Source organism: Phyllopteryx taeniolatus, chromosome 4 (assembly GCF_024500385.1).
Source record: "Phyllopteryx taeniolatus isolate TA_2022b chromosome 4, UOR_Ptae_1.2, whole genome shotgun sequence".
In the NCBI taxonomy this organism is placed as follows: domain Eukaryota; kingdom Metazoa; phylum Chordata; class Actinopteri; order Syngnathiformes; family Syngnathidae; genus Phyllopteryx; species Phyllopteryx taeniolatus.
The window spans coordinates 13,917,203-13,944,772 of record NC_084505.1 but is presented as its reverse complement, the minus strand read 5'-3'; the positions used below and the strand labels follow the sequence as shown (position 1 = coordinate 13,944,772).

The 27,570-nt window shown below is 41.8% G+C and overlaps 1 protein-coding gene across 2 annotated transcripts; it reads right to left on the bottom strand.

Moving 5' to 3' along the window:
- Nucleotides 1–1,725: 1,725 nt before the first annotated feature.
- On the bottom strand, nucleotides 1,726–12,024 carry coq7 (coenzyme Q7 homolog, ubiquinone (yeast)). Of its 2 annotated transcripts, none has more exons than XM_061769749.1 (6): nucleotides 11,883–12,024; nucleotides 10,932–11,107; nucleotides 9,409–9,523; nucleotides 8,969–9,108; nucleotides 4,799–4,867; nucleotides 1,726–4,118 (listed from the first exon to the last, which is right to left on the bottom strand). In XM_061769749.1, the coding sequence occupies exons 1-6, from the start codon at nucleotides 11,965–11,967 to the stop codon at nucleotides 4,041–4,043; spliced, it is 663 nt and encodes a 220-aa protein (XP_061625733.1). In that variant the 5' UTR covers nucleotides 11,968–12,024; the 3' UTR covers nucleotides 1,726–4,040. The 2 variants fall into 2 exon arrangements, with proteins under 2 accessions (XP_061625733.1, XP_061625732.1); XM_061769748.1 differs by lacking the exon at nucleotides 11,883–12,024 and adding an exon at nucleotides 11,481–11,876.
- Nucleotides 12,025–27,570: the final 15,546 nt, after the last annotated feature.

Here is a 27,570-nt window from a genome sequence, read left to right as displayed (position 1 = left end):
CCACACTAATTTTTTATGGTTTTCTGAGGATCCGGTATCAAATCCAGCCTCCCCTGTGTGACGTTTGCATGTCCTCCCGTGCCTGCGTGGGTTTCCTCCCACATCCCAAAAACATGCATGGTAGGTTAATTGAAGACTCTAAATTGCCCGTAGGTGTGAATGTGTGTGCAAACGGTTGTTTGTTTATATGTCCCCTGTGATTGGCTGGTGCCCAGAGTCAGCTGAGATAGGCTCCAGCACGCCCACGAACCGAGTGAGGATAAGCGGTACAGAAAATTAATGAATGAATGAACTAATTTTGTATGTTTACCCACTGACAAAGACAGAACGGTCTATCATTTAACGGTAGATGTATTTTAACAGGGAGACAGAATATCAAAAAGAACATCTAGAAAATCACATAAAACAAAAGATTCAAATTATGTTCCAATTTATTGAGGGAAATAAGTATTTGACCCCCTATCAAAACATGACTTGGTACTTGGTGGAGAACCCCTTGTTGACCAGTACAGAGGTCAGACGTTCCTTGTAGATGATCACCAAGTTTCCACACATCTTGGGAGGAATTTTGTACCACTCGTCTTTGAAGATCCTCTCCAAATCCTTAAGGTTTCGAGGCTGTGCCTTGGCAACTCGAAGCTTCAGCTCCCTCCACAGATTTTCTATGAGATTTAGGTCTGGTGATTGGCTAGGCCACTCCATGACCGTGATGTGTTTCTTCTTTTTTAGTAAATATTTCATTTCCTTGGCTGTGTGCTTTGGGTCATCGTTGTGCTGAAAGCCCCATCAACGACCCATTTTAACTTTTCTGGCTGAAAGAAGGAGCTTGTCACCTAGGATTGCATGGTACAAGGCTCCATCCATAACTCCTTTGATGCGGTAAATTGACTTGTCCCCTTTGCAGAGAAACACCCCCAAAGCATAATGTGTCTACCTCCATGCTTGAGTCAAATTGATTCCAAATAGCTCGATTTTTGTCTCACTTGACCACATCACATTTTTCCAATAATTCTCTGAATCATTCAGGTGGCATTTGGCAAAAATCGGACATGCCTGCACATGTGCCCTCTTTAGCAGGGACCTGACAGGCGCTGCAGGATTTTAATCCATTACGGCGTAGTGTGTTACCAATGTTTTTCTTGGTAACTGTGGTCCCAGCTGCCTTGAAATCATTAACAACCTCCTCCCATGTAGTTCTGGGCTGATGCTTAACCATTCTCATGATCACTTGATACCCCACAAAATGAAATTATGCAAGGAGCCCCAGACCGAGGGAGATGGACAGTCATTTTATGTTTATTTCATTTTCTAATTATAGCACCAACAGTTGTCTCCTTCTCACCCAGCCTCTTGCCAATGGTCTTGTAGCCCATTCCAGCATTGTGCAGGTCTACAATCTTGTCCCTGATGTTTTTAGAAAATTCTTTGGTCTTGCCCCATGATGGAGAGGTTGGTGTCTGATTGATTGATTGATTGATTCTGTGGACAGGTGTCTTTATACAGGTAACAAGCTCAGACAGCTGTCTTTCATATAGCTAACGAGTGTATATTAGATTTTTTAAAGTGAGAAAAATAGTCTGTGGGAGTCAACATTCTTTATTGTTGGTAGGGGATCAAATACTTATTCCACTCATCCGTCCATCCATCCATTTTCTGTACCTCCGCACAGATGTTCACGAGTCACGACCGAAGCCGGTTGTTCGACAGCTTGTTAAGAGAGAGAGATAGGTAGGTGATAACTTAGCTTAAAGTGGCACGAAGCAAATATCAGTGTTTTGTTTTAAATAATATATATGCTTGATGACAAGCGCTGAAAACGTACGCAAAGACAAAAAAATATAGTGCTGAATTGTTGTGATAGAGCTTAAGCATCTTTTTCACCGTTTAAATATTCCTGATTTTGTGGGCAGGGCTAAAACAGCCCCATGATGTCACGGGCTGGGGCATATACTTTCTTCTTCTTGTATAGTGGGGGAGTTACCTCCCCCACTATACAAAGAAAAGTGACGTCGATTCGTGTGATCATCGTTTCCAGCTGCCGATGAGCTTTTTGGAGACAATGAATTTTTCCAGCAGGATTTGGGGCCTGCCTACAAAGCCAAAACTACCAATACCTGGTTTAATAGCTATGTAATAACAATACTTGATTGGCCAGCAAACTCTAGTGACTTGAACACCATTGAAAATTTATGGGATATTGTCAAGAGAAAGATGAGGGATTAGAAAACCCGAAATGCAGACGGTCGTAAGGAATTGTGGCAAAGGCTGATCACCTCCATGCCATGCCGCCTTGATTCTCTAATTAATGCAAAAGGAGGCCCAACAAAGTACTCATGGCATATTACTTTAATACACTTTTCAGAAGGCCAATGTTCCTGTGTTTAAGATTATTTTTTGTTGGTCGCATGAAACACAGACACACATCACACAGCCATAAGTATTCAGACCCTTTGCTGTGACACTCATTTAATTCGGGTGCTGTCCATGTCTTCTGATCATCCTTGAGATGGTTCTAAACCTTCATTAGAGTCCAGCAGTGTTTGATTATACTGATTGGACTTGATTAGGAAAGCCACACACCTGTCTAAGACCTTACAGCTCAGAGTGCATGTCAGAACAAATGAGAATCATGACGTCAAAGGAACTGCCTGAAGAGCTCAGAGACAGAACTGTGGTAAGGCACAGATCTGGCCACGGTTAAAAAAAGATTCTGCTGCACTTAAGGTTCCCAAGAGCACAGTGGCCTCCATAATCCTTAAATGGAAGACGTTTGGGACGGTCAGAACCCTTCCGAGAGCTGTCCGTCCGGCCAAACTGAGCAATCGGGGGAGAAGAGCCTTGGTGAGAGAGGAAAAGAAGAACCCAAAGATCACTGTGGCTGAGCTCCTGAGATGCAGTCGGGAGATGGGAGAAAGTTCTAGAAAGTCAACCATCACTGCAACCCTCCATGGCAGAGTGGCCCGACGGAACGCTCTCCTTGGTGCAAGACACATGAAAGCCTGCATGGAGTTTGCTAAAAAAACACCTGAAGGACTCCAAGTTGGTGAAAATAAGATTCTTTGGTCTGATGAGACCAAGATAGAACTTTTTGGCCTTAATTCTAAGTGGTATGTGTGGAGAAAACCAGGCGCTGCTCATCACCTGTCCAATACAGTCCCAACAGTGAAGCATGGTGGTGGCAGCATCATGCTGTGGGGGTGTTTTTCAGCTGCAGGGACAGGACGACTGGTTGCAATCAAAGGAAAGATAAATGCGGCCAAGTACAGGGATATCCTGGATGAAAGCCTTCTCCAGATTGCTCAGAACCTCAGACTGGGCTGAAGGTACACCTTCAAAACAGACAATGAGCCTCAGCACACAGCTAAAATAACGAAGAAGTGGCTTCAGAACAACTCCGTGACTGTTTTTCAATGGCCCAGCCAGAGCCCTGACTTAAACCCAATTGAGCATCTCTGGAGAGACCTGAAAATGGCTGTCCACCAACGTTCACCATCCAACCACCAACGTTCACCATCCAACCTGACAGAACCTGGAAGGAGGAATGGCATAGGATCCCCAAAACCAGGTGTGAAAAACTTGTTGCATCATTCCCAAAAAGACTCATGGCTGTATTAGCTCAAAGGGGTGCTTCTACTAAATACTGAGCAAAGGGTCTGAACACTTATGGCTGTGTGATATTTCAGTTTTTCTTTTTTAATAAATCTACAAACATTTTTACAAACGTTTTTTTTTTTTTTTCCTCTCAATATGGGGTGCTGTGTGTACATTGAGGGAAAAATGGACAAATGATTTTATGGCTGCATTTTATGAATGATGGCTACAATATAACAAAGAGTGAAAAATGTAAGGGGGTCTGAATACTTTCCGTACCAACTGAAAAGTATGATGGAGGGGGCATCATACTGGAAAAATGAATTCCCAACTTTAAGACATTTTGCAGGAGAGCTTAAAGATCATGTCTGCCATAATATTGGAACTGCAAAACCATTCAAAGTATTAAAACAAGCAAAGTTTTTTTTTTTTTTTTTTAATATAAAAAGTTACACATGTTGAGAAGCATAAATTGCAGCTTTGCACCCAAGCTGGATAGCATTTTTAAGTAGCCAGTATCCAGGTACCTAAATCAAGAGGAAAGTAATAACATTAGTCAATGTGTAGAGTGTGACAAAATGACAAAAACAGCACAAAATTTAGCTCAAGAAAAACTAATTTATTACCATTTTAAAAGTCCAATACAGTGGATATAAAAAAGTCTACACAGCCCTGTTCAAATGCAGTTTATGTAATTTATCCCCCCCAAGATCAATTATTTCAAAACCTTTTCCACCTTTTCCACATATAACCTATACACTGAAAAACAAACGGAAATTTTTAAGGGGAAAATTATATATTTAAAAAAAATACAATTATTTGGTTGCATAATAATGCACAACCTCAAGCAAATACTTTGTTGCAGTACTTTTGGCTTTTATTACAGGACTCAAGTCTTTTTGGGTAGTAATTGATCAGTGTGGCACATCTTGATGTGGCAATATTTGCCCACTCTTGCAGAAAACAAAAGTTCCTCTTCATCTTTAGCCTTCTAGCAGAAACCTGAATGTTTTGTGCTAACACAGACTGATATTTGGACCAGTTCATAATTCCCTCCACTTTTGGTTTTTAAAGTTTTGAAATTATTTATCTTGGTCTCATTTTTTTACATCATAAAAACCTGGCAATTAAACAGGGGTGGGTATACTTTTTAAATCCACTGTAGATATTGAGCTACATTACTGTTCCAACAGATCCCAATACTTACAGATTCAGCATCATGTTCCAATCCAATATCGTGATGCTCCATCTCGTCATCTCGGAACTCTTTTAAAACCTAAATACACACACACACACGCACACACACAATAGTTGAATGACCCAGTCGACTTAGATTAGATGACTTTAATGCCAATCATTAAATCTGACTTCAAACTAGCAGGTCAGTAATCAGTAATTTCAATAACTGCAACCAGTTATAATTTTAAAAAGTGTCAAGTTTAGGGCTGCAACTAATGATTATTTTAATAATCAATTAATCTGTCAATTATCTGGTTAATTAATGGATGAATCACATATCAAAACTTTTTTATTTCCTTCACTTTATTCAAAAAGAACATTTCAAATTGATGGTGCAAAAAATGCACAAACATAAATTGATTATGATTAAGTTAGCCTGTTTTCATGGAGGACTACAGAAATCTGGGAATACTTACTAATGAAAGGCTGAAATTCCAAACGTTTGGACAAATTTTAACAATGTCTCGATGATTATCAAAATAGCAGTCGATTAATTTTATAATGACTTAGCAAAGCAAATTTATTTATATAGCGCATTTCATACAAAAGGTGCTTTTGTATGAAATGCGCTATATAAATAAATATATATACATATATATTGCTCTTTCGGTCACGAGCTTTGGGTCGTGACCGAAAGAGCAAGATCCCGGTCGAACGCCTTCTCCAAGTCTACAAAACACATGTAGACTGGTTGGGCGAACTCCCATGCACCCTCGAGGACCCTGCCAAGGGTGTAGAGCTGGTCCACTGTTCCACGGCCAGGACGAAAACCACGCTGCTCCTCCTGAATCTGAGATTCAACTTCCAGACGGACCCTCCTCTCCAGCACCCCTGAATAGACATTACCAGGGTGGCGGAGGAGTGTGATCCCCCTGTAGTTAGAACACACCCGCCGGTCCCCCTTCTTAAAAAGGGGGACCACCACCCCAGTCTGCCAATCCAGAGGCGCTGTCCCCGTTGTCCATGCGATGTTGCAGAGGCGTGTTAACCAGGACAGCCCTACAACATCCAGAGCCTTGAGGAACTCCGGGCGAATCTCATCCACCCCCGGAGCCTTGCCACCAAGGAGCTTTTTAACCACCTCGGTGACCTCAACCCCAGAGATAGGAGAGCCCGCCTCAGAGAACCCAGACTCTGCTCCCTCATGGGAAGGCGTGTCGGTGGAATTGAGGAGGTCTTCGAAGAATTCTCGTCACCGGCTCACAACGTCCCGAGTCGAGGTTAGCAGCGCCCCAGCCCCACTATAGACAGTGTTGATGGTGCACTGCTTACCCCTCCTGAGACGCCGGATGGTGGACCAGAATTTCCTCAAAGCCATCCAGAAGTCTTTCTCCATGGCCTCACCGAACTCCTCCCGTGCCCAAGTTTTTGCTTCAGCGACCACCAGAGCTGAATTCCGCTTGGCCAGCCAGTACCCTTCAGCTGCCTCAGGAGTCCCACCAAAAAGGCCCGATAGGACTCATTCTTTAGCTTGACGGCATCCCTCACCGTTGGTGTCCACCGTTGATGGTTCGGGGATTGCCGCCACGACAGGCACCGACCACCTTACGGGCACAGCTTCGGTCGGCTACCTCAGCAATGGAGGCGCGGAACATGGTCCACTTGGACTCGATGTCCCCCGCCTCTCCCAGAACATGAGCAAAGTTCTGTCGAAGGTGGGAGTTGAAACTCCTTCTTACAGGGGATTCCCCCAGACGTTCCCAGCAGACCCTCACAATACGTTTGGGCCTGCCACGTCGGATCGCCATCTTCCCCCACCATTGGAGCCAACTCACCACCAAGTGGTGATCAGTTGACAGCTCCGCCCCTCTCTTCACCCGAGTGGCCAAGACATGCGGCCGCAAGTCCGATGACAAGACCACAAAGTCGATCATTGAACTGCAACCTAGGGTGTCCTGGTGCCAAGTGCACGTGTGGACACCCTTATGCTTGAAAATGGTGTTCGTTATGGACAATCAGTGATGAGCACAGAAGTCCAATAACAGAACACCGCTCGGGTTCTGATTGGGGGGGCCGTTCCTCCCAATCACGCCCTTCCAGGTCTCACTGTCATTGCCCACGTGAGCATTGAAGTCCCCCAGCAGAACAATGGAGTCCCCAGCGGGAGCGCTCTACAGCACCCCCTCCAAGGACTCCAAAAAGGGTGGGTCCTCTGAACTGCTGTTTGGTGCATAGGCACAAACAACAATCAGGACCCGTCACCCCCACCCGAAGGCGGAGGGAGGCTACCCTCTCGTCCACCGGGGTGAGCCCCAACGTACAGGCACCGAGCCGGGGAGCAAAAAGTATACCAACACCTGCTCGGCGTCTCTCACCGTGGGCAACTTCAGAGTGGAAGAGAGTCCAACCCCTCTCGAGAGGACTGGTACCAGAGCCCAAGCTGTGCGTGGAGGCGAGTCAGACTATATCTAGTCAGAACTTCTCGACCTCACACACCAGCTCGGGCTGCTTCCCTGACAGAGAGGCCCCACTTGTTTGGAGTTTGCATGTTCTCCCCGTGCCTGCGTGGGTTTTCTCCGGGCACTCCGGTTTCCTCCCACGTCCCAAAAACATGCGTGGTAGGTTAATTGACGACTCTAAATTGCCCGTAGGTGTGAATGTGGGTGCAACTGGTTGTTTCTTTGTATGGTGCAATGCGATTGGCTGGCAACCAGTTCAGGGTGTACCCCGCCTCCTGCCCGATGATAGCTGGGATAGGCTCCAGCACGCCCGCGACCCTAGTGAGGAGAAGCGGCTCAGAAAATGGATGGATTTGATATAACTGTTGAAAGTCAGGTCGGAATCTATCGGAACACCAATGTTTTGGACTTGGTCTTTGGTTTTTAAAGAGAGTGACTCCAAGTATTTACTAACAGCAATCCTCTTTTCTTTATTGCCAAAAACAATTCTCAGTTTTTTTTTGTGGTTCAATTGAAGAAAATTTTGTCTCATCCAGATATGCATCTGTTTTAGACAGTGACACAACACCTCAATTGAACTGTAGTCATCCGGAGACACTGCTAGATATAACTGTGTATCATCTGCATAGCTCTGATAGTCAAAATTAAAGTTCTGAAGAATTTGACCCAAGGGTAAGATATACAGGCTGAACAGGAGGGGTCCAAGAACTGACCCTTGAGGGACCCCATAGGTCATTGCCATTCGATGAGATTGAAGACTTCCACAAGTCAGTTTCCTTTCCCAATGTTCGTCTGTATTTTGTTTGTTTTGTGTTTTGTCTGTATTGTTTCCCTGTAGCTTCCCCATGTTAGATCATTAAATTTTCCATAAAATTCACGACCTGCATTGTTGTGTGTGTTTGGGTTCGAGGAAAGAAATCTCTGGCCGTCTAGAACGCTTATCAAAACTTCAGAAAGTGTAGCAACCTTCAGATTACGAGACTGATAAAAAGGTTGTCGTCAGTTTGTCCTGAAGTTTTAAACTTCTAAAAAGTGACATGGTGCCCCCTTCCTTGATTGCTTGATTTATAATGCTGTAATTTAAAATGACGCTAAACCAGAAGTAACGCAGGCGTCGCTTCCAACTCATTCTTTTCGTCTAAATTAATAACATTTTTATTCGACTAATATACACTACACTGGTGTCGTAACTATTACATAATTATTTTTTTAATTAATCAGCAATTAAGCAGCTCAGTAAGATTAGGAGCTGTAGCAAAACTTTAATTAGGGTTGGGTGTCAAAGACATTTGTTTCACACTAATTTAAGTTATCTTTGAAGCTGGCCATTGTCACAGAGCCATTGTGACTTCATACAATGCTTTAACATTTTTTAAATGTGTTATCTGTCCGTCTATGTTGCTTTCTCAATCCAGAAAGTTGCACTGCTGTAGAGAAGTAGTACTGCCACCTGCTGTTCAAATGGGCTAAAAGTGAAACAGTTTAAAAAGACAAACTAAAGTCCCTGTAACGTGAACGTCTTCTAAATTTGACATATCAGAGAAGAGTGCTGTTAACAACCCTGCCAAATTTGAATGATTGAAAATAAAAATTGCCATGTACATAAAATGAGGCTTCACTAGTACTGTTAAACACAGTAAATGTGAAAGGAAATCAAATAAACTGGTGGCCTGTGTTCTTTGCACAAAGAAATATCTGTGGCGGACAGCGGCATATCATCACAAAAAGAGAGCACTCACTTTTAATAGTTCAGTATATCTGTCAGGATCCTTCTCCATCAGAGTTCTTATCTGGCTGTTATAGTGTTCAGAGATGCTCTCCTCCACTGCCACAGTGCAGGCCATGGCAACCTCCTTGCCCAACATTGCTGTCGAGGCCCCTATAGAAGAGTAGCAGCATGACAAACCCGTTGACGACTTAAGGAGACTACAACTTTGCTAAAAGCATCATCACATAATAATAAAATATTGTTTAAGCCGAGCGACATAATAGGACACCTTTAACAACAAGTTTGATTCGTGGTGAAACACATGATGTCGGTATTTTATTACTTGCAACAGGTGAAAATGTCACATTTAATTAGAAATGTAATACAGGTAAAAGCATACCACTTCACACTTAGGGAATATCACATTTTTGTTCAATGTTAAAATTATTTACTTTTACAAGTTGTACTAACCTAATAAATAGCCAGCAACATTCCAAAGAGGTAACAGTGCTGTTGGCCGAACTCTGCTCTCAGCAAGTATTTCATTGAATTTCTCAAGGTGTTTTTTTTCTTGATCCCACATTTCCTGTAATAAAAAAACAGCTTTACACAAAATGAAAGTTAGAGACACGAACAACTTTATGTCCAGTGACATTATTCTCCTTTTTACTAATAAACTACAGTGTGATCATTAAGTGAAGGGATCCCTGACTTTGGCCCTCAAATGACAGACAAAAGTCAAGACAGTCTTGGAGCCTCAAGTACAAACGGCTATCAGATGAGTGTGTGCTTAAGTTGGCAAATTATTTCAAAGCTTGAATATGGCTCATTGCGAATACTGTCAGCTCAAAATTCATTTTGAAATCACATTTCTATAATTTCACTTTGTTAAAATTGGCTCTACTGTAATCTGTTTTTGCATGGCGCGTGACAGAAAATAATTTTTGATTGTTGTACGCGTTTACATTTGTTTATTCATCGACCAAAATCCGCCTGAAGAGTGAAACATTGTTAATTGTGTCAAATATTTCTATTTGATTAAAATGAGAATTAATAAGAAAACCCCAATTATTTAGATTGTTTTAAATCAAAGCAATCTAATCACATTTTTCCAATTTGTGCTCACCACACACACACACACATACATATATATATATATAAAACATATTCTATAAACAAAACTTTAAATAGACTCCCACCACTATGAAATACAGTCTTGCTCATCTTTATTGGCACCCCTTCATCTTTTGCATAACCTGTATATCTTCAGAAATAAATGGAAATGTACCAAACTTTTATCATCAGGATCTTTTAATTGGAGTTCCAAAGTAATTTAACAAAGAGAATCCCCCCCCCCCCCCCCTCAGACATTGTAATTTCAAAGGAAAAAAATACAAAATCTGAAAACAGCATGTACAGCAATACTGGTTGCACACCCTTTGGCAGTGATAACGGCCTCCAAACGTTTCTTGTAACCATCTCTAAGCTTTTTGCACTTCTCAGGTGGTATTTTCTCCCACTTTTCGTTTGCAATTTGTTCAAGCTAGTGAACATTTGCATAGTTCTTCTCCCCAATGGCAGATTTCAGCTCCTTCCAAAGATTTTCCAATTGGATTGAGATCAGGAATCAGGAGCTATTCTGCATTTAGTACTTAAACGTTATGGGTGCCAATAATGGTGAGCAGGACTGGATGTCAGTGTCATCCTAATCATTGTAAGAACATTTCTTGGGGTCTTGCATGTGTGAAAATTCAGTTTGGGTGTTGCTGTTAACTATTTTAAATGTAAAACAAAATGTAAATTTTTTGCACTCAAAATATAAATGTGCAATGTCTTTGGAACATGTCTGTGATTTTCATTTGTCTTAGTAAGATCACAACAATACTGATAATATTGATAACTTTGGTGATAATTGTGATAACATTTTCATACGGTTTGACCTCTATTCACATTCAATTCTAACTGCATTATGACATCTCTTTTTCTTCTGTTACCTGGATGAGAGTTCCAGTATGAGACCTGCCCAACACCGCCATCTGGCCGGCATAGATGCGATTGGCACCATATTCACCAGCATGGTCCACACGTAGGATGCGGTCGATCATCTCCTTCTCTGCCCTGTCACGCGGGGGCGGGACCACACTGTAATCACGTGAGCTCCACAGGAACGCTGCAGCATATGAAGACGCAGGCACACGCACACACGCACACACACACACACACACACACACACACACACACACACAGGTTCACCTTAAAGAAGGCGCGTCATTGCTATTTTGAGGCAGTTTTATGGCTCTCGCAGCCCAAGGTATGGCCCCGCCCATGAAGCTGTTCTTTCCCCTCTGCTACTACTAGTCTACACTTTCCCAACGATGAAAACTTCTGAAACAACCCGTTCTTACTCTACTATGCTACACATGTGCAGAAAATATCTTATTATTATTGGTAAAAATAGACAACTGAGCCAGAGTATATTAGGACGTTTGTTTTTAACATGCGCAGCATTTTAACCGTTAGCGGTAAACTGCTTGCTTGTTTACCTCTGCTTTTTGAGCTGCGCCGTACAGTCAATGGGACGGCCCTGTTTGTCCAGTCATGTAATACTGTGTATGCGGCTCTATGCATGCTCGCCTGTTTCCTGCTCCAACCATCCGAGTTATCAAACAAGGCATAGAAAATGAAAGCAACCTGTCATTGACAAATGCCAGAGGCTCGACGTGTCGCCGAGTAATGACGTCAGCCTATTTGCGCAATACTTTTAGTCTTCTTCCTGTTCAACTGCGGCTGCAAATTGTGATATTGTAGTGCATTACCACCACCCATTGATCGTTAACGAGTACTGCTTTGGCTTAAAGACGGCTTTTTGTCCATTTTCTGTACTGCTTCTCCTGAAGCATCTCAGAAAATCACAGAAGTTGCAAATAAAGAATGAAAGAACAGACCGTAAATAAGACTTGCTGGTGGAAGATGAACAATAGACAAGGAACATGTGTGGAAATGGTGAAAAGCAATGCAATAATCTGGCATCTTTCATCTGCTGTGCCTAAATACCCAGCTTGATTGATAGTCATTGACAGCAGGTGCGATGCAGGAGGCTCCACAGATCAACTTTCACTTGGGAGACGGTGGCAACAAAGACAAAATGTCGGAACACACAAGCAGAGAAGCAGGACCATGACACTCATAATACAAATCCAAACAGTAGACATTTTAAATTTCACATTGTTGGCCTAGCTTTTGGATTGGTCTGTGGGAGGAAACCACGCATTTAGCCGAATACACAAAGTCTGTAATTACATCTTGGCAGGGCACCCTCTTCTCTTCCAGGTCAAACAAATGCAGAGTGAATCCTTTGTTAACGATTGTCTTGACAAAATGGCATTGGTATTGAAATTGGTTTGCAGAGGTTTGTACGGCAAACTGAATAATTGTCAATGGTCTGCAGATGGCAGTGTTGCACCAATAAGACTGTAGGGTACTGTATTAACACTTCATTTAGTTGATGGAGATTTGTTTTTCGTCTTTGTACTGAGCCCTTTTTCACATATAAAACATCTTTCTCTTTTAATGTAGAAGTTGCCCATTTTCTTTGTTTATACACAAAATTTAGCTGTCATTCACACATCCTTATACCTGGATGAATGCTTGTAGCAAAGCACATAAAATGGTGCCATTACAGAGGAATCTATGGAATGATGGCGCGACTGCTGCAGAGTGGCGATGGTCACGAGTAAACAGGATTGGTGAATGGCGGAGTATGCTGTGTGTGCCTTTGTGGTGAGACACCTGTTTTGTGTTTCCCAAACTGTCTGACTGTGGGGTTTGGCTATGCATGTGTGGCTATGCATAGGTAATGTTGGTGGCCTGATGTGTCCTCAGTGCAGGAATGTTTGTGTGCGTGCAACAGGTATCAGCCGTGCTAGACTAGCAGGTAACCAAAAAGCCTTGCGTTCAAACAAACCGTTTGAACGCTGGTTTTGGGTAGCTCAATTGACTGTTGCTGTTACCATAGCCTTTTCTGCATAAGCTTGTGTTGATACAGTTTAAGTGAGAGTGCATGATTTGAAAACATACCTGCATTTCTTAGAAAGTGGATGTTGGTAAATGAACATCTGGCTCGTCTTTGAGTTCCTATTGTCACAAACAGATTGAGACTGGCTCCAAGAGCAGGAGGAGGCTGAGAGGTTGTGATGAACAGTTTATTGAAAAGGGAGATGGGGATGGTCCTCTAGATGCGCTGGCGGTTGTTGAGGCAGAGATTGCGTGGCAGGCAGTGACGAGGACTGGCGGCTGGCGTGGCGGAGAGGTGGCATAAATCCACTTGACGAGGGACACGGAGGAAACACCGAGGACAAGGTAAAACACGGAGGTCAGAACGATGATAATCAATTGCGTAGCTTACTTGGACAATGGGGAGCCGTTGTACCGTTGGAGAAGCTACAATACTCTGGCGAGGATTTCCAGGATCAAGGCTTCTTTATACTCGCTCGGACGGCGACCGCGCTGACGTCACTGCGGCTGTCCCTCGCATAGTTTGCCTTTATACTCGAGCACAACCCACGCGCGGTGTTTTGAAAGCTACGCAGAGGTGCTGCGCGGGGCAATTCGTCCGTCACGTGATGCAATGCAGGCGTTGTCGGCTGCGCGACCGCGGGAGTATTAAGAGGCCTTCGGGCAGGCTTAAATGCAGGTGGTAACGAGGGCTGATTTGTGATAGGTGCACGCGCGGCCGAGGAAGTCGCTGGAAAGAAAGAGAGGGGAGGGGAGAGAGAGGGCACAAAGCGCCACCCAGGCTCCAACAATAGTACTGCAGGGCAGCTCATGACACATACTGCATTTATAGATTTATTAATATGCAGCCATTGGTAATTTTGTAGTTCAGAAAGCTGACTTCAGTGCAGTTGACATGGTATTCAATTCCCATTCAACGCCCTGTGATTGACCGGTGCGAGATCGAGGGTGGAGAGTAGTCCACCTTTCACTCTTACTACACAAGGATAGGCTCAGTTCCCTGGCATGATCCTGAGCAAAATAAGGAGGTAGATGTATCTGTGAATTGTGAAACAACCAACTAACAACTAGTCAATTCAATTAAATGATACATATTCTTATTATTATTATTACTATTGTTATTATTATTATCATAATACAGCACAATTAACCACCAGCAATGTGATTAGTATGCCTACTTGGTTCGCGATGATGTCCATATGTGTGTTGCTTTTTTTATGAAAAAAATTCATGTCTTCGAGTCATGCCTTGCTCTATGGTGCAGTGACAGTGCTCTGAAAGTGAAGAGACATAATCAGAAACCACTCCCATTTTTCACTTTATTCTTGAAATTGCGACCCTGCAGCCCCTAAAGCGCCTTACACACACACCCTAAAAACAAGGCCCTAAAAATGGATTTTGGTCACATTTATGGAGAGAGGCTGAGACGGTCAACACTCTCCAAATACAATGAAAGAAGCAGGTTAGAAATTTAATCATGCAATAAAAGCCCCAAAATACATGTTTTCCTGCTCTTTTAGATTGTTTTGACTGATGAGTGAATAAAAGAGCATCCCACAGACCTGGAGAAAGTGTGTCTGTGCTTAAACATGTCTCTTTGTGTAATGGTTGCATGCTTCTGTGGACAAATGCAAGTCTGCGCAGCCTTGCCCTTGCTCTGAGGCTCTGGTCAGACAAGTGCATAGCTGTGGTGGGACGCAGGCAAAGCCCCTAGACTACAGTGAGTCAACAATGTCTGCTCTCACTGCGAGGAGACGTGACAGGTCTTGTCTCACTTGGTCTCTGACTAGGACGCCTAAGTGTGTGTTGCACGTCAGAATCTGTTTTCTTGGATGTAATATTGTTTATATGTGCACATTTACCAAATTATGAGCAGGACTGGTCTCTGCTTTGGGCCTTAATCTGATATTTTATTTCAGGTACCTGGTAACCTTTATTGTTGTTAGTAGAGTTGGCCTTATGTAGTCATTAGGGCATCTCACACATTGCTGAAATACTCTACCAAGAATGCTTTCAAGAAGCTTCTTCGGGTAACTATCCTGTCTCATACCAACCATAACCATAAAACTAAAATGCTTCTAATAGATGTTACAGTAGATGTACAGTAAATAGATGTACAGTCATGTGCACCGGTACACATTCATTAGAAATTTCTTTGTGAATCATCCCTGGAAACTGAAATCACAGTCAGGTAGAAAATTTACAAGTGTACATTATACCAGTGTACTGTATGCCACAGGGAAGTACAGTGGGACCTATGAGGTTGAACACTATTGGTGATCATGGAAACAATAGTTCCAGGGTTTAACTTCGTCATCACAAAACTTAACTGGATAGTCAATGCTGTAAGTTAGAATAAATTTCAAAGTTCTGCTATGGCGGGGCTGGGATTTGAACCCTGGTCCTCAGAATTGTGTGGCTGATGTGCTAACCAGTCGTTAGATGTGCTAACTAGTCGTCAGCTGTGCTGCCCCATTCTTTTCAGTCAATCCAAATTTATGACAAACTGAGATCTCAGGAAAGGTATCCAAAAAGATTTCATTTTCAGAAAAGCCCTCCAATATTTTTTGCATTGTACTCAAATAAAACCAGAAGACTGATTTTTCTTTTATTATTAGAGTTTACACTTCACAATTTTGTGTGCTGAAGAGAATGCCACAGTCAAAACCACTGCTTTCATGGACACTGGGGAGTGTATGAAGTGACGTCTGGTCGAAGTTAAATGGCACGTCTGTCTGGCATAGTTCCTTATGTGTTTTTTTTTTTCTCTTCACACCAAAGTTTTAGAAAATGTCCATTTTAGTGGTTTATTGAGATACCTATTGTGACCTGGGGATGAAAAGTGCCCTATCAGAATTCATTAGGCGTTCAGTAAAAATGTAATATCATAATCAAACTTCCTGCATTTCATTGTTACAGCCCCTGACATCGTGAAGTAGCACTCAAAATATTGATTCCAGTCTGGGGCTTCTAAGGACAGGCTTATTTTTCAGAATCAAGATTGATTTTGACCCAAAATGTGCAAAACGCATTTAGCACAAAATAGCAGTGCTTTGCTGGTGTCACATGATCAAACTAGGGAAGAAGACCACATACAGTATTTGCTAGCTTTACAAAACATTGCCTGCTTGAGGTGTTGGTAAGTGTACTTTGTCATTTTCATGGAAATAAGCTTTATTCAAGACGTGTGAAATGCCACTTGCACACAAAAATCTTTGCAAATCCATGGTTAAACCAAGCTATATGATTTATTGTCGCTGTGCTTGCGTTGCGTAATGTATTTTGATATGTTGGGTTTATGTGATCAACAACACTATGCTGTGCGATCAGGAGGGGTTTCTTTTTGAAAGTCATGATTTTATTGCTTTTCCATTTGTAGCTTGTCATGTAGAAATTATAGAATATATGGGACTTGCATATATTGTGCATCTGGAAACATTTTCTATTCTAAATGGTTATACACTGCTATAAAGCGTTTAACCCAGAACTTGTGCAATCCCAGAAATGCTCATGTGGCTTGGTAGAAGTTTGGTTCAAACATGACATTCTGTAGTGCTTTTGTTAATTTCCTGCAAGTCCTTGAGCGACTATGCAACACTTATGTCAACAAGCTTGACTGAACGAGCCTACAGGCTAATCGGACAGTTTACATTTAAAATGTGTAAAAATGAATGTTGAACAGAAGAATAAATTGTGTTTATGCTTGTATAAAATAATCGTCCTGTTAAGATTACAAGGGAAGGGAGAAATTTAGGGAAACAATCTATTTAATGAGTGATGACATGCTCATTTATCAAACATGTCATTTAAACAGAATTTCCTGTCAGCCCAAGGATGTGGTTCACATTTCTCTGATTTACAGAGTGCAAACTATAGGTTAGTTGTGTACAAGTGCATACTGTACTGTGGTACAAATGGCATTGTAGTGAGGTGCTGAGTGATGTGTGCTGTTTGGATTTGCCGTGGGAAAATGTATAATTGTGTGTACTGTATATAGTGCTATTCATTCTTTAAATTTAGATGATGGAAAGTGGGAAAAGATATAATAGTTTGTTTCAAAACCAATTCACATATTTTTGGCTTGCTTGAAAGCCTTTAATATTGTTGTGCTCACAAGTTTACATACCGCAGCAGTATTTGGGAAATGTTTGCAATTTATGAGAAAATACACTGAACAAAAAAATATAAAAGCAACAATTGTTTTTTGTGAGCTGGACTCCAAGATCTAAAACGTTTTCTACGTACACGAAAGGCCATTTCCCTCAAATATTTTTCACAAATCTGTCTAAATCTGTATTAGTGAGCCTTTCTCCTTTTGTCGAGATAATCCATCCCATCTCACAGGTGTGGCATATCAAGATGCTGATTAGACAGCATGATTATTGCACAGGTGTGCCATAGCCTGGCCACAAAAAAAGGCAACTCTGAAATGTGCAGTTTTATCACACAACACAATGCCACAGATGTCGGAAGCGCTGAGCGAGCGTGCAATTGGCATGCTGACTGCAGGAATGTCCACCAGAGCTGTTGCCCGTGAATTGAATGTTCATTTCTCTACCATAAGCAGTCTCCAAAGGCGTTTCAGACAATTTGGCAGTACATCCAACCGGCCTCACAATCGCAGACCATGTGTAACCACACCAGCCCAGGACCTTCACCTCCAAGATCGTCTGAGACCAGTCACCCGGAAAGCTGCTGCAACAATTGGTTTGCATAACGAAATAATTTCTGCACAAACTGTCAGAAACCGTCTCAGGGAAGCTCATCTGCATGCTCGTCGTCCTCATCGGGGTCTCGACCTGCATGCAGTTCTTCGTCGTAACCGGCTTGAGTTGGCAAAGGCTGACATTCGATGGCGTCTGCCACGTTGGAGAGGTTTTCTCTTCACGGATGAATACCGGTTTTCACTGTTCAGGGCAGATGGCAGACAGCGTGTGTGGCGTCGTGTGGGTGAGCGGTTTGCTGATGTCAACGTTGTGGATCAAGTGGCCCATGGTGGCGGTGGGGTTATGGTATGGGCAGGCGTATGTTATGGGCAACGAACACAGGTGCATTTTATTGATGGCATTTTGAATACACAGAGATACCGTGACGAGATCCTGAGGCCCACTGTTGTGCCATTCATCCACGACCATCACCTCATGTTGCAGCATGATAATACCCGGGCCCATGTTGCAAGGATCTGTACACAATTCCCGGAAGCTGAAAACATCCCAGTTCTTGCATGGCCAGCATAGTCCCCGGACATGTCACCCATTGAGCATGCTTGGGATGCTCTGGATCGGCGTATATGACAGCGTGTTCCAGTTCCTGGCAGCAACTAAACACAGCCATTGAAGAGGAGTGGACCAACATTCCACAGGCCACAATCAACAACCTGATCTCTATGTGAAGGAGATATGTTGCACTGCGTGCGGCAAATGGTGGTCACACCAGATGTTGACTGTTTTTTTCACCATGACATGGATAAAATTGAGAAATTCTCATGACCTTATTTCAGGCCTCTTGGTAGATAAACGTCTGAAACTCAGGAATGCGTGGACGATTTCTATTCATATTGCACGTTTACTGAGGCACCATAGAGTAAATAGCCATCCATTCATTTTCCGTACCGCAATTGGGTTGCGGGCGTGCTGGAGCTTATCCCAGCTACTGTATCTTTGGGCGAGAGGCAGAGTGCACCCTGAACTGGTCGCCAGCCAATCGCAGTAGAGCCAATATAACATCCCAAATCCTAGAAAAAGTTGGTTTGGTAAAAGACGGGACCTTTAAGAAACATCATGTTTTGCCAGGAATTAGAATTAGCATACATTGGGCTTCTACTGAGTTGGTTTTATCAATGTCATGTTACTATAAATATAGTTTATGATCATTATAAAAGGAGTGGTACTTAGCTATGGCACTGTATATTCTATACCATGGCCAAGTACCAAGTACCAAATCCACCCATCCATTTTCAATACCGCATATCCCAGAGAAGGCAGAACAACTTGTGAAGTGGAGTGCACAGTGCTCAGGGGGCAACCATTCTCACTTGTACATTTTACTCCTAATTATGATACAGATAAGCAACATATGTTCAGATAAGCACCATCCAGTGTAATAAATAAAAACAATTGTGATAAAAATAGCAAAGGCGCACATCAATGGCAGTAAAATGTGGGGGGCCTTAGCCCCAAGTGTCCCCCGGTTCCTCTGCCTTTAGTGTTTCTTGTTCAGGGTTGTAGGGAGCTGGAGCCTATCTCAACTGACTTTTGGGGAAAAGCAGGCTACACCCTGGACTGTTCGCTCGTCAGTCTTAGGGCACACGGAGACAGACAACCGTTCACTCGCATTCACAGTCATTTAACTTGAAAGGGTCCCAAATGTTTACAATAAAAGACCTCAGTGAACTGTGGCTTGCTTATGTGGCATCTTGAACATTAACATCTGCAGTTTGTCACTTCAGCATTTTACCACATCTGATTTAATGCTATTTGTATCTCACCCTGAAGACGACAATGCTTTACAGCTCCGTGGGAGAGGATAATTCCTTTATAAACACCATAACTGCAATCCTGGCCCTCTCAGTTTTTCTTGCTGATATTTTTAGAAGTGCTTGATCAGCAATCATGAACAGGAAAGGCAAGAAGCTTTTTTTAAAGCCACCCTTACCACTCCATGAGTGGTGACTAATAATCATCTGGTGTCATTGTACATCACTGGAAGCCAGATTGAGTGGGAGTCTGGCTCCAACTTCTATTAGGGAGAGAATCATCAACATTATAGTGACAGTACTGTCCCATGGATTTCCACTCACTTCTTTGCATGGGTAGGAGTACTTATGTTTCGAGTTAAGGGATGAGCCACAGTATGCTGATGAGCATTGTTCAAATAATTTTGCAGTGTTTACTCCGAAGACTCGCGTTTAAGGCTGAGGCTCTCAATTGTCTGCAGATGCTCTACGACATTAGTGATGGATACAGAAAGAACCATTTTTAGTGTCTTAGATTGTTACTACCTACAGTGTATGCAATAAGTTATTTACCCATATCTTCCTTTCAAATCTACTGTATCGATCAACAATGAGTCCCAGCTCCGACCTCCCAAGGCTGCATGTTTCCGTGAGAGGCATATCCAAGCCAGACTCACTCACTCACTCACTCACTCACTTACAAGTCATATAAAACTTTGTCTCTTCCACCTAAATTTGATATATCGTATTATCAATCTAGAATTTTTTTCCACCTGTTTAATGAGAACATTTGTGTTCCTCTGATAGGATATAGCCATGTTGTTGCATTTGATTGGATGGGAGCAGGTGGCAGTGGAATTAAGTAATTAGATTACATTACATCAGTCCATTAATATAATACCGACTTGAAATATAACTGGGGGGGAAAAACAAGGAAACATTTGGACAAAAACACATTGGACAAATCTATCCATGACGCAAGGTCAAAACATGGACAAAACAAGACCGAGTCAAAAGAAATATGCTATTTTTGGGAACCACCCACAGGTCTACAGACCTGTGGGTGGTTACATTCTGGAATTATTCCATTCTTGTTACATTCTGCCACATTACATTTACCTAATATAACACTTTTCCTAAATGATTCAATGAGGAAGGAAAGTAGCTGTTTTAAAGATTATGTAACTGAACTTAATCGTAGAATACATTTTTAGACAGTCTTATAAAATTTAAACCATAACTGGCACAGATTTTACAGTATTTATTTATTTATTTATTCCCATAGTTTTAAGAGAGAGTGCTTACAGTAGCCTGACTTTCCTTCTGTGTAAAACTATTCCTCTGTTTGATAATCACTGCCTAGTTTCATTTAGGCCATTTGCTGTAAGTGGAGAAAAAGAATCACTCACTCTAACTTTATTTGTAAGTGCCTTTCATACAAAGAAATGCAACAAAAAGCACTTCACATTAATTAAAATGTAAAAAAATAAAAATAAGACAAACCTGGCAGATTGTTCACAAGGACAGAGACACGCACACACACACACACATATAGGTTAAAAACAATACCAAAGCATCAATATGGTGTGTGAGAGGTTTAGGAGATATTTTACTCAGATTAGACACAACAAAAAGAAATGGAAAGAAGCTTGACAAAAGACAAATGTGTTATGCAAAAGATGAATGTGTTACCAATTTTAATGCATCTTGTTAAGCCCTTCCTCTCACACTCGACAGCAAATGTTATGTTAAAATGACGCAAAAGCAAGAGACTGATGAAAACATAACCTTCACACAAAACCCTTCACCAAAGTTGTGTTGGATTCTGCTAAATTATCCCTCATGTCTAAGCAGGTGTTACTCAGTTATTCCTCTCTTGACGTCCTCTGCCCACACACATCCATGCCTGCACAATCCATGACTGTGTGAAGCTTTGCTGACTTCAAGTTAAGGGGAGAAAAGAAGAAAAGTGTTCCTCCAATTGCCTGTGTAGATTCTCAGTCATTCATGTCATGGTAATTCAAAAAGGTTGACTCGGGTCCAGTTACAGTTATACTCTACAATACAAATTTGTAAAATTTGTATTGTTGACAAACTGCTTCAGCTATTGCTTTAGAAATGTCTGTTAACTCAATAATTGTGTGTCATGAATAAAATGTTTTGCAACAAATTTGAAGATTCATTATGATGTGCAACTATTTATGTGATGTGACTTCATACTGTACCTATGCTTACAATAAAATAATGTGAGTTGTACCTCTTCTTTCTCTGTCAAAGGAAGTACTGTACAGTGGGTATAAAAAGTCTACACACTCTACACACCCTTGTGCCATTTTTTTGTGATTAAAAAAATAATGAGACCAAGATAAATCATTTAAAACCTTTCTCATTGTTTAAAGGTAAAAGTCAGGAAAAGGGTACAAAAGAATTTCCAAGACATTAAATATAGCATGGAACACAGTGAACACTATGGTGACCTGGAAGTGCAAAACAATATAACAAATTGTGCAACACTTTTACATATCAGAAAACAAATTAACAAAAGCCAAAACACTTTTACATTTCAGAAAACAAATTAACAAAAAAAAAACCGAAACGCATTTACATTTCAGATAACAAATTAACAAAAGCCAAAACACTGGAAAGAGAACATCCCATTTCAGAGACCTTCTGAGAAATCTCACGCCCTTTCTCGGCAAGACCCGCCCCACTTCAAAATGATTGGCTCCTGCATCGCGGGAAGGGTAGGCTACGCAGATGTAACGAGATGTCCAGTCCAAATATAATTTAAAAAACTAAGAAGTTTATTATGGTTAGGTTTAGGAGTAGGGTTGCAGTTAAGGCAGTTTAGGATGAGTTAAGGTTAGGATTATGGTGGTTAAGGCTGGCGCACACCGAGCACTGAAAAAGCAGTGAAAAGAGCACACATCCTCAGGCAGTCCCAATGCTAATGGTGTGTGTCACTTGCTATGTCCTGCTTGAGCTGGACGAGCTTGGAGTTCAGGGATGATGGTGTTGAACACTGTCCCTCCAAAATTGATGAAAAGATAAGAAGAAAATAATTTCATTTTTTGGTTCAATTGAGTTTTACATGTTATAGATCACATTAATGGTGGATAATTTGTATTGTTTTATTTTTATGGATTATTTATCTTGATCTCATTTTTTTATTTGACAAACACCTGGGATTTGAACAGCGGCGTGTAGATTTTTTTTTTGTATATCTACTGTAAGGCATTATTGTTTTCTCTAAAGTTAACAGCTGTGAGCTTTAATGGGAAAACCAACATTATACAATTTATGCAGTTTACCTCGTTTGGAGCATTATGTAGGGGCCCCTTTCACCTGTTGTTGTTTTTAATGAAGCAAGCCACCACAACATGAGTGATATTAACTCTAATGAGCATGTGCTTTTATACTGTATCCAATCTATTCTTGATACATTACCTGAGAATGTTTTCTACTTATGAGTGAGCATCTTAGCAGGTACCAAGCCAGGAAAGGTGGTAAATACCTTTGGTCTCATATCACTGACAGAGTAATGTGAGGCTAGTCTGGAGTCCAGATACTGGAATTAAACAGGTCTGGTACACCCAAACAGTGCACAAATAGTATATGACGTGGCTTTGCCCAACACGACAGAACTACTGTGTCAAAATCCAGTTTGAGACGAAAAATTAATGAGGCTTTAAATTAAGATGACACCATGAGTAAAAGCAGCAGAGACAAGTGCTTATAAGTGCTTGCCAAGGCTGATCTGAATTTACAAGCGACAGTGAAGATGAGCACATAATTTACGACACTTTATTTTAACAGTTTAAAGGGAGCAAAAACAGAACAAATATTTTGCTCACTTTCTTCCTCACTTTTAGGCACCTCCCTTTGCTTTACTGTTGCTAAATTTGTCTTCCCTTGCTAGAATGTATACAAAGCCAAAATGACACCATTATTTTGACTAGACTGTTTTTCCTCCCAGGAACAGAGGCCAGAGGAAGTGTAGATGACCGAGACTGGTTAACCACACCACATCACCACAGGCTGGCCCAGGCACTGCCACCCCCGCAGCCAACCTCCGCATCAGGCGTCTGCCAACCCCATGGTACTACTACTACATGCCATGACCACAAAAAGCCCAGCTTTAACCAGCCTCCCACTAGCTCCGCACTGGGCCTTCTTTTGCTCCCTACTGCCGTAAACAGTCTGTCGCTGGGCCATCCGCTGACACCAACCTTTTTTTGGTTATATTTACAGACCTGACATGCATCAGCTTGTTTACATTGTCCCCTCTTGGGCCTGTACCAGCAGTTTGCACGCTTCTCGATCTTACTTGTGCACAACTCTATGCTATTTTGCAGGGTATTGAGGGACATTTCTTTACTTTTGGGCTGCAACACATCTAACCTCACTTTCTCTGGGAATGATCAGCTGAGAAGCCTTGGGTCAGAGGCTGCTGTGAGGTTTATTCTGGATGCAGCAGGAAAGATGAAGTATAGCTCCCTTTAAATAGGAAAGCCTATAGCCTATTCTACAGGCACACATTAACTCATTCATTCGGAATGACAATGTTATATATAGAAGAGACAACACAAACCATTTGTGATTCTTTTTTAAATTACATAACTCAAGTAACATGTGCTTTTGCACAAGCACAGCAAATAAGATCAATAGATTTGGGCTAATATATATATATATATTTTTTTTTGGGCAATACTAGTGACTAGCATGTCTGCCTCACAGTTAAGAGGTTCTGGGTTTTTCGCAGCTCAAGCCCTCCTGTGCTGAGTTTGCATGCTCTCCCCATGCTTGGGTGGGTTGGCCAGAGCGTGTCTTTTGGGTGGGCATTTGGTCAGGGTGAGGGGGGGCACATTGTAACGCAAAAAAAAATATGAGTACGCCTTATAAATTAGGTTTGGCACGGTGGCGCGCACACAGTCACGCACAACATTAAAACAGGTACCGTACATGCCATGTTGGTCACGCACACGCATGCTCGTGTGCACACATAGTCACGCAGACTCAGCATTAAACGTTATAAAACAAGTATTAGATGGCGGGCATTGGGTAAATTAAACACATGGCTTTGCTTTAGAAGAGTTGAGTTGGTGTACTGGGCATTTTACTACAGCCCAATTCCAATGAAGTTGGGACCTTGTGTTAAACATAAATAGAAACAGAATACGATGATTTGCAAATCATGTTCGATCTATATTTAATTGAATACACTACAAAGACAAGATATTTAATGTTCAAACTGAAAAACCTTATTGTTTTTAGCAAATAATCATTAACTTAGAATTTTATGGCTGTAACGCATTCCAAAAATGCATCACATTTTCTTTTAACAACATTCAAACGTTTGGGAACTGAGGACACTAATTGTTGAAGCTTTGTAGGTGGAATTCTTTCCCATTCTTGCTTGATGTACAGCTTCAGCTGTTCAACAGTCCGGGGTCTCCGTTGTCGTATTTTACGCTTCATAATGTGTCACACATTTTCAATGGGAGACAGGTGTGGACTGCAGGCAGGCCAGTCTAGTACCCGCACTCTTTTACTACGAAGCCACGCTGTTGTAAGACGTACAGAATGTGGTTTGGCATTGTCTTGCTGAAATAAGCAGGGGCATCCATGAAAAAGACGTTGCTTGGATGGCAGCATGTTTCTCCAAAACCTGTACCTGTGCATGTACCTTTCAGCATTAATGGTGCCTTCACAGATGTGTAAGTTACCCATGCCATTGGCACTAACACAGCCCCATACCATCACAGATGCTGGCTTTTGAACCTTGCGTCCATAACAGTCCGGATGGTTCTTCTCCTCTGGCCTGGAGGACATGACGTCCACAATTTCCAAAAACAATTTGAAATGTGGACTCGTCAGACCACAGAACACTTTTCCACTTTGCATCAGTCCATCTAAGATGGCCGGCGGCGTTTCTGGGTGTTGTTGATAAATGGCTTTTGCTTTGCATAGTAGAGTTTCAAGTTGCACTTACGGATGTAGCGCTGAATTGTATTTACTGACAGTGGTTTTCTGAAGTGTTCCTGAGCCCATGTGGTGATATCCTTTACACATTGATGTCGGTTTTTGATGCAGTGCCGCCTGAGGGATCGAAGGTCACGGGCATTCAATGTTGGTTTTCGGCCTTGCCGCTTACATGCAATGATTTCTCCAGAGTCTCTGAACCTTTTGATGACATTATGGACCGTAGATAATGAAATCCCTAAATTCCTTGCAATTGTACGTTGAGGAACATTGTCTTTAAACTGTTCGACTATTTTCTCACGCACTTGTTCACAAAGGGTTGAACCTCGCCCCATCTTTGCTTGTGAATGACTGAGCAATTCAGGGAAGCTCCTTTCATACCCAATCATGGCACCCACCTGTCCCCAATTAGCCTGTTCAACTGTGGGATGTTCAAAACAGGTGTTTGCAGGAGCATTCCTCAACTTTCTCAGTCTTTTTCGCCACCTGTCCCAGCTTTTTTGGAACGTGTTGCAGCCATAAAATTCTAAGTCAATGATTATTTGTTAAAAACAATAAAGTTTATCAGTTTAACATTAAATATCTTGTCTTTGTAGTGTATTCAATTAAATATAGGCTGAACATGATTTGCAAATCATTGTATTCTCTTGTTATTTATGTTTAACACAACGTCCCAACTTCATTGGAATTGGGGTTGTATATGTGACGGGCTGGCAAAGGTGTCCTTCTGTCCTTCCACTCGCTTTTGGGTCATGTCCCTCATCCCTCAAACACCAGCTGAACCAACATGGGCCTTTTATTTTATAGAGTATTGTGCGCCTGAGGTCTGAAAACGCGTTTCTCAGTGGAGAATGAATTCTCACATAGGTTACTGCTGTGGAGGTGCCAAATGCTGGGCTAGTTGAAAGCAGTCAGCTAACTGATGAGACGTGTGATACATGCTTGGACGGGAAGTGATGTGTTATATAAAAATACTTAACACTGTTTTTATTCTTTTTATTTTGTTTGGATTATCTTATGTTTATGTCGCTGTTAGTGGCTGAAATGCATCAATTTAGATTTTTAATTAAATTCTAAATTAGGATTGTCACAAAAAGGCTGCACTTCAGGGACTTGTGGCAGGGCACAACTCATTTGGGGGGGCATAGTCAGACATTTAGGGCAACAGTCGGGCACCTGTACCACAACCTAACGGACTGAGACATAACACAACATTAGTGTGGAGCATTGAATTTCTTTTTGTTTTGGTCCGTCTGACAGCTCCAGCAAACTTTGTGATATACTGTATTTGTTTTGTCTTTATCCTTCAGTTATTAACATCGAAGCCATCAGCATAAACTTTGGGGACATACTGTAAGCTAATGTGGTTTGAACTTTTTTTCATGTTCTGGCCACCTTAGCTGTCACAATAGCTGACCTTTTGATTTTATACAACAACTTTTTCCAATCAATCATCAACAACATACGGTATATGCAATGCAACATGCATTTTAGCAATTAATAGCAGGGTCTGGTGAATAAAAACTCCCTAGTCGGGTGGAGAACATAAAGCGATGACTCATTTTAAGAAGCAGAATCTCATATTCGCACATGTCCAGACGTAGGATCAGGTAGTGGTTGTCCCCCTTGCCAAACTTTCCATGTTTCTCTCTGTGGCTATGATGCTGCTTGTGTTTGTCCCAGCAAAGACTGTCATACTTTCCTGCACAGCTGTTTTGCTGTACTTTTCCCTTGTGTCCTGACCAGGGTGACCAAAATTGCGCAATATGATGACGCTTTTCAGCAGACCACCAGGAGTACTAAAGATATTTGCACTTTTTTTCAACATACTGTATGGGGTCTTTCTTTTCACCGTTCACACAGGAGAAATGGCTTGCATATTTATTTAGATGTTTAGGCTTTGAATACACATTACAGTAAATGTGATACAAAAAGACAAAACAATCGCGAACAAGTTTTCTCAAACTACTTACGTTGTGATCTGTCTAGTCACAAAATTATCGTAACATTTTCTCTGTCCGTCACTTATCTATATGGCTGTGCAGTCTTTGGCCACAGTGGAAGAGTGAAGAACAAATGTCCTACTACGACCTTGCTGTCCACTGAGGATGACATACAATTACGATTAGAAAAGGGGACAGAAAGTGGACATGCTTTCCTTGACTGGCTGTGTTTGAAATGTT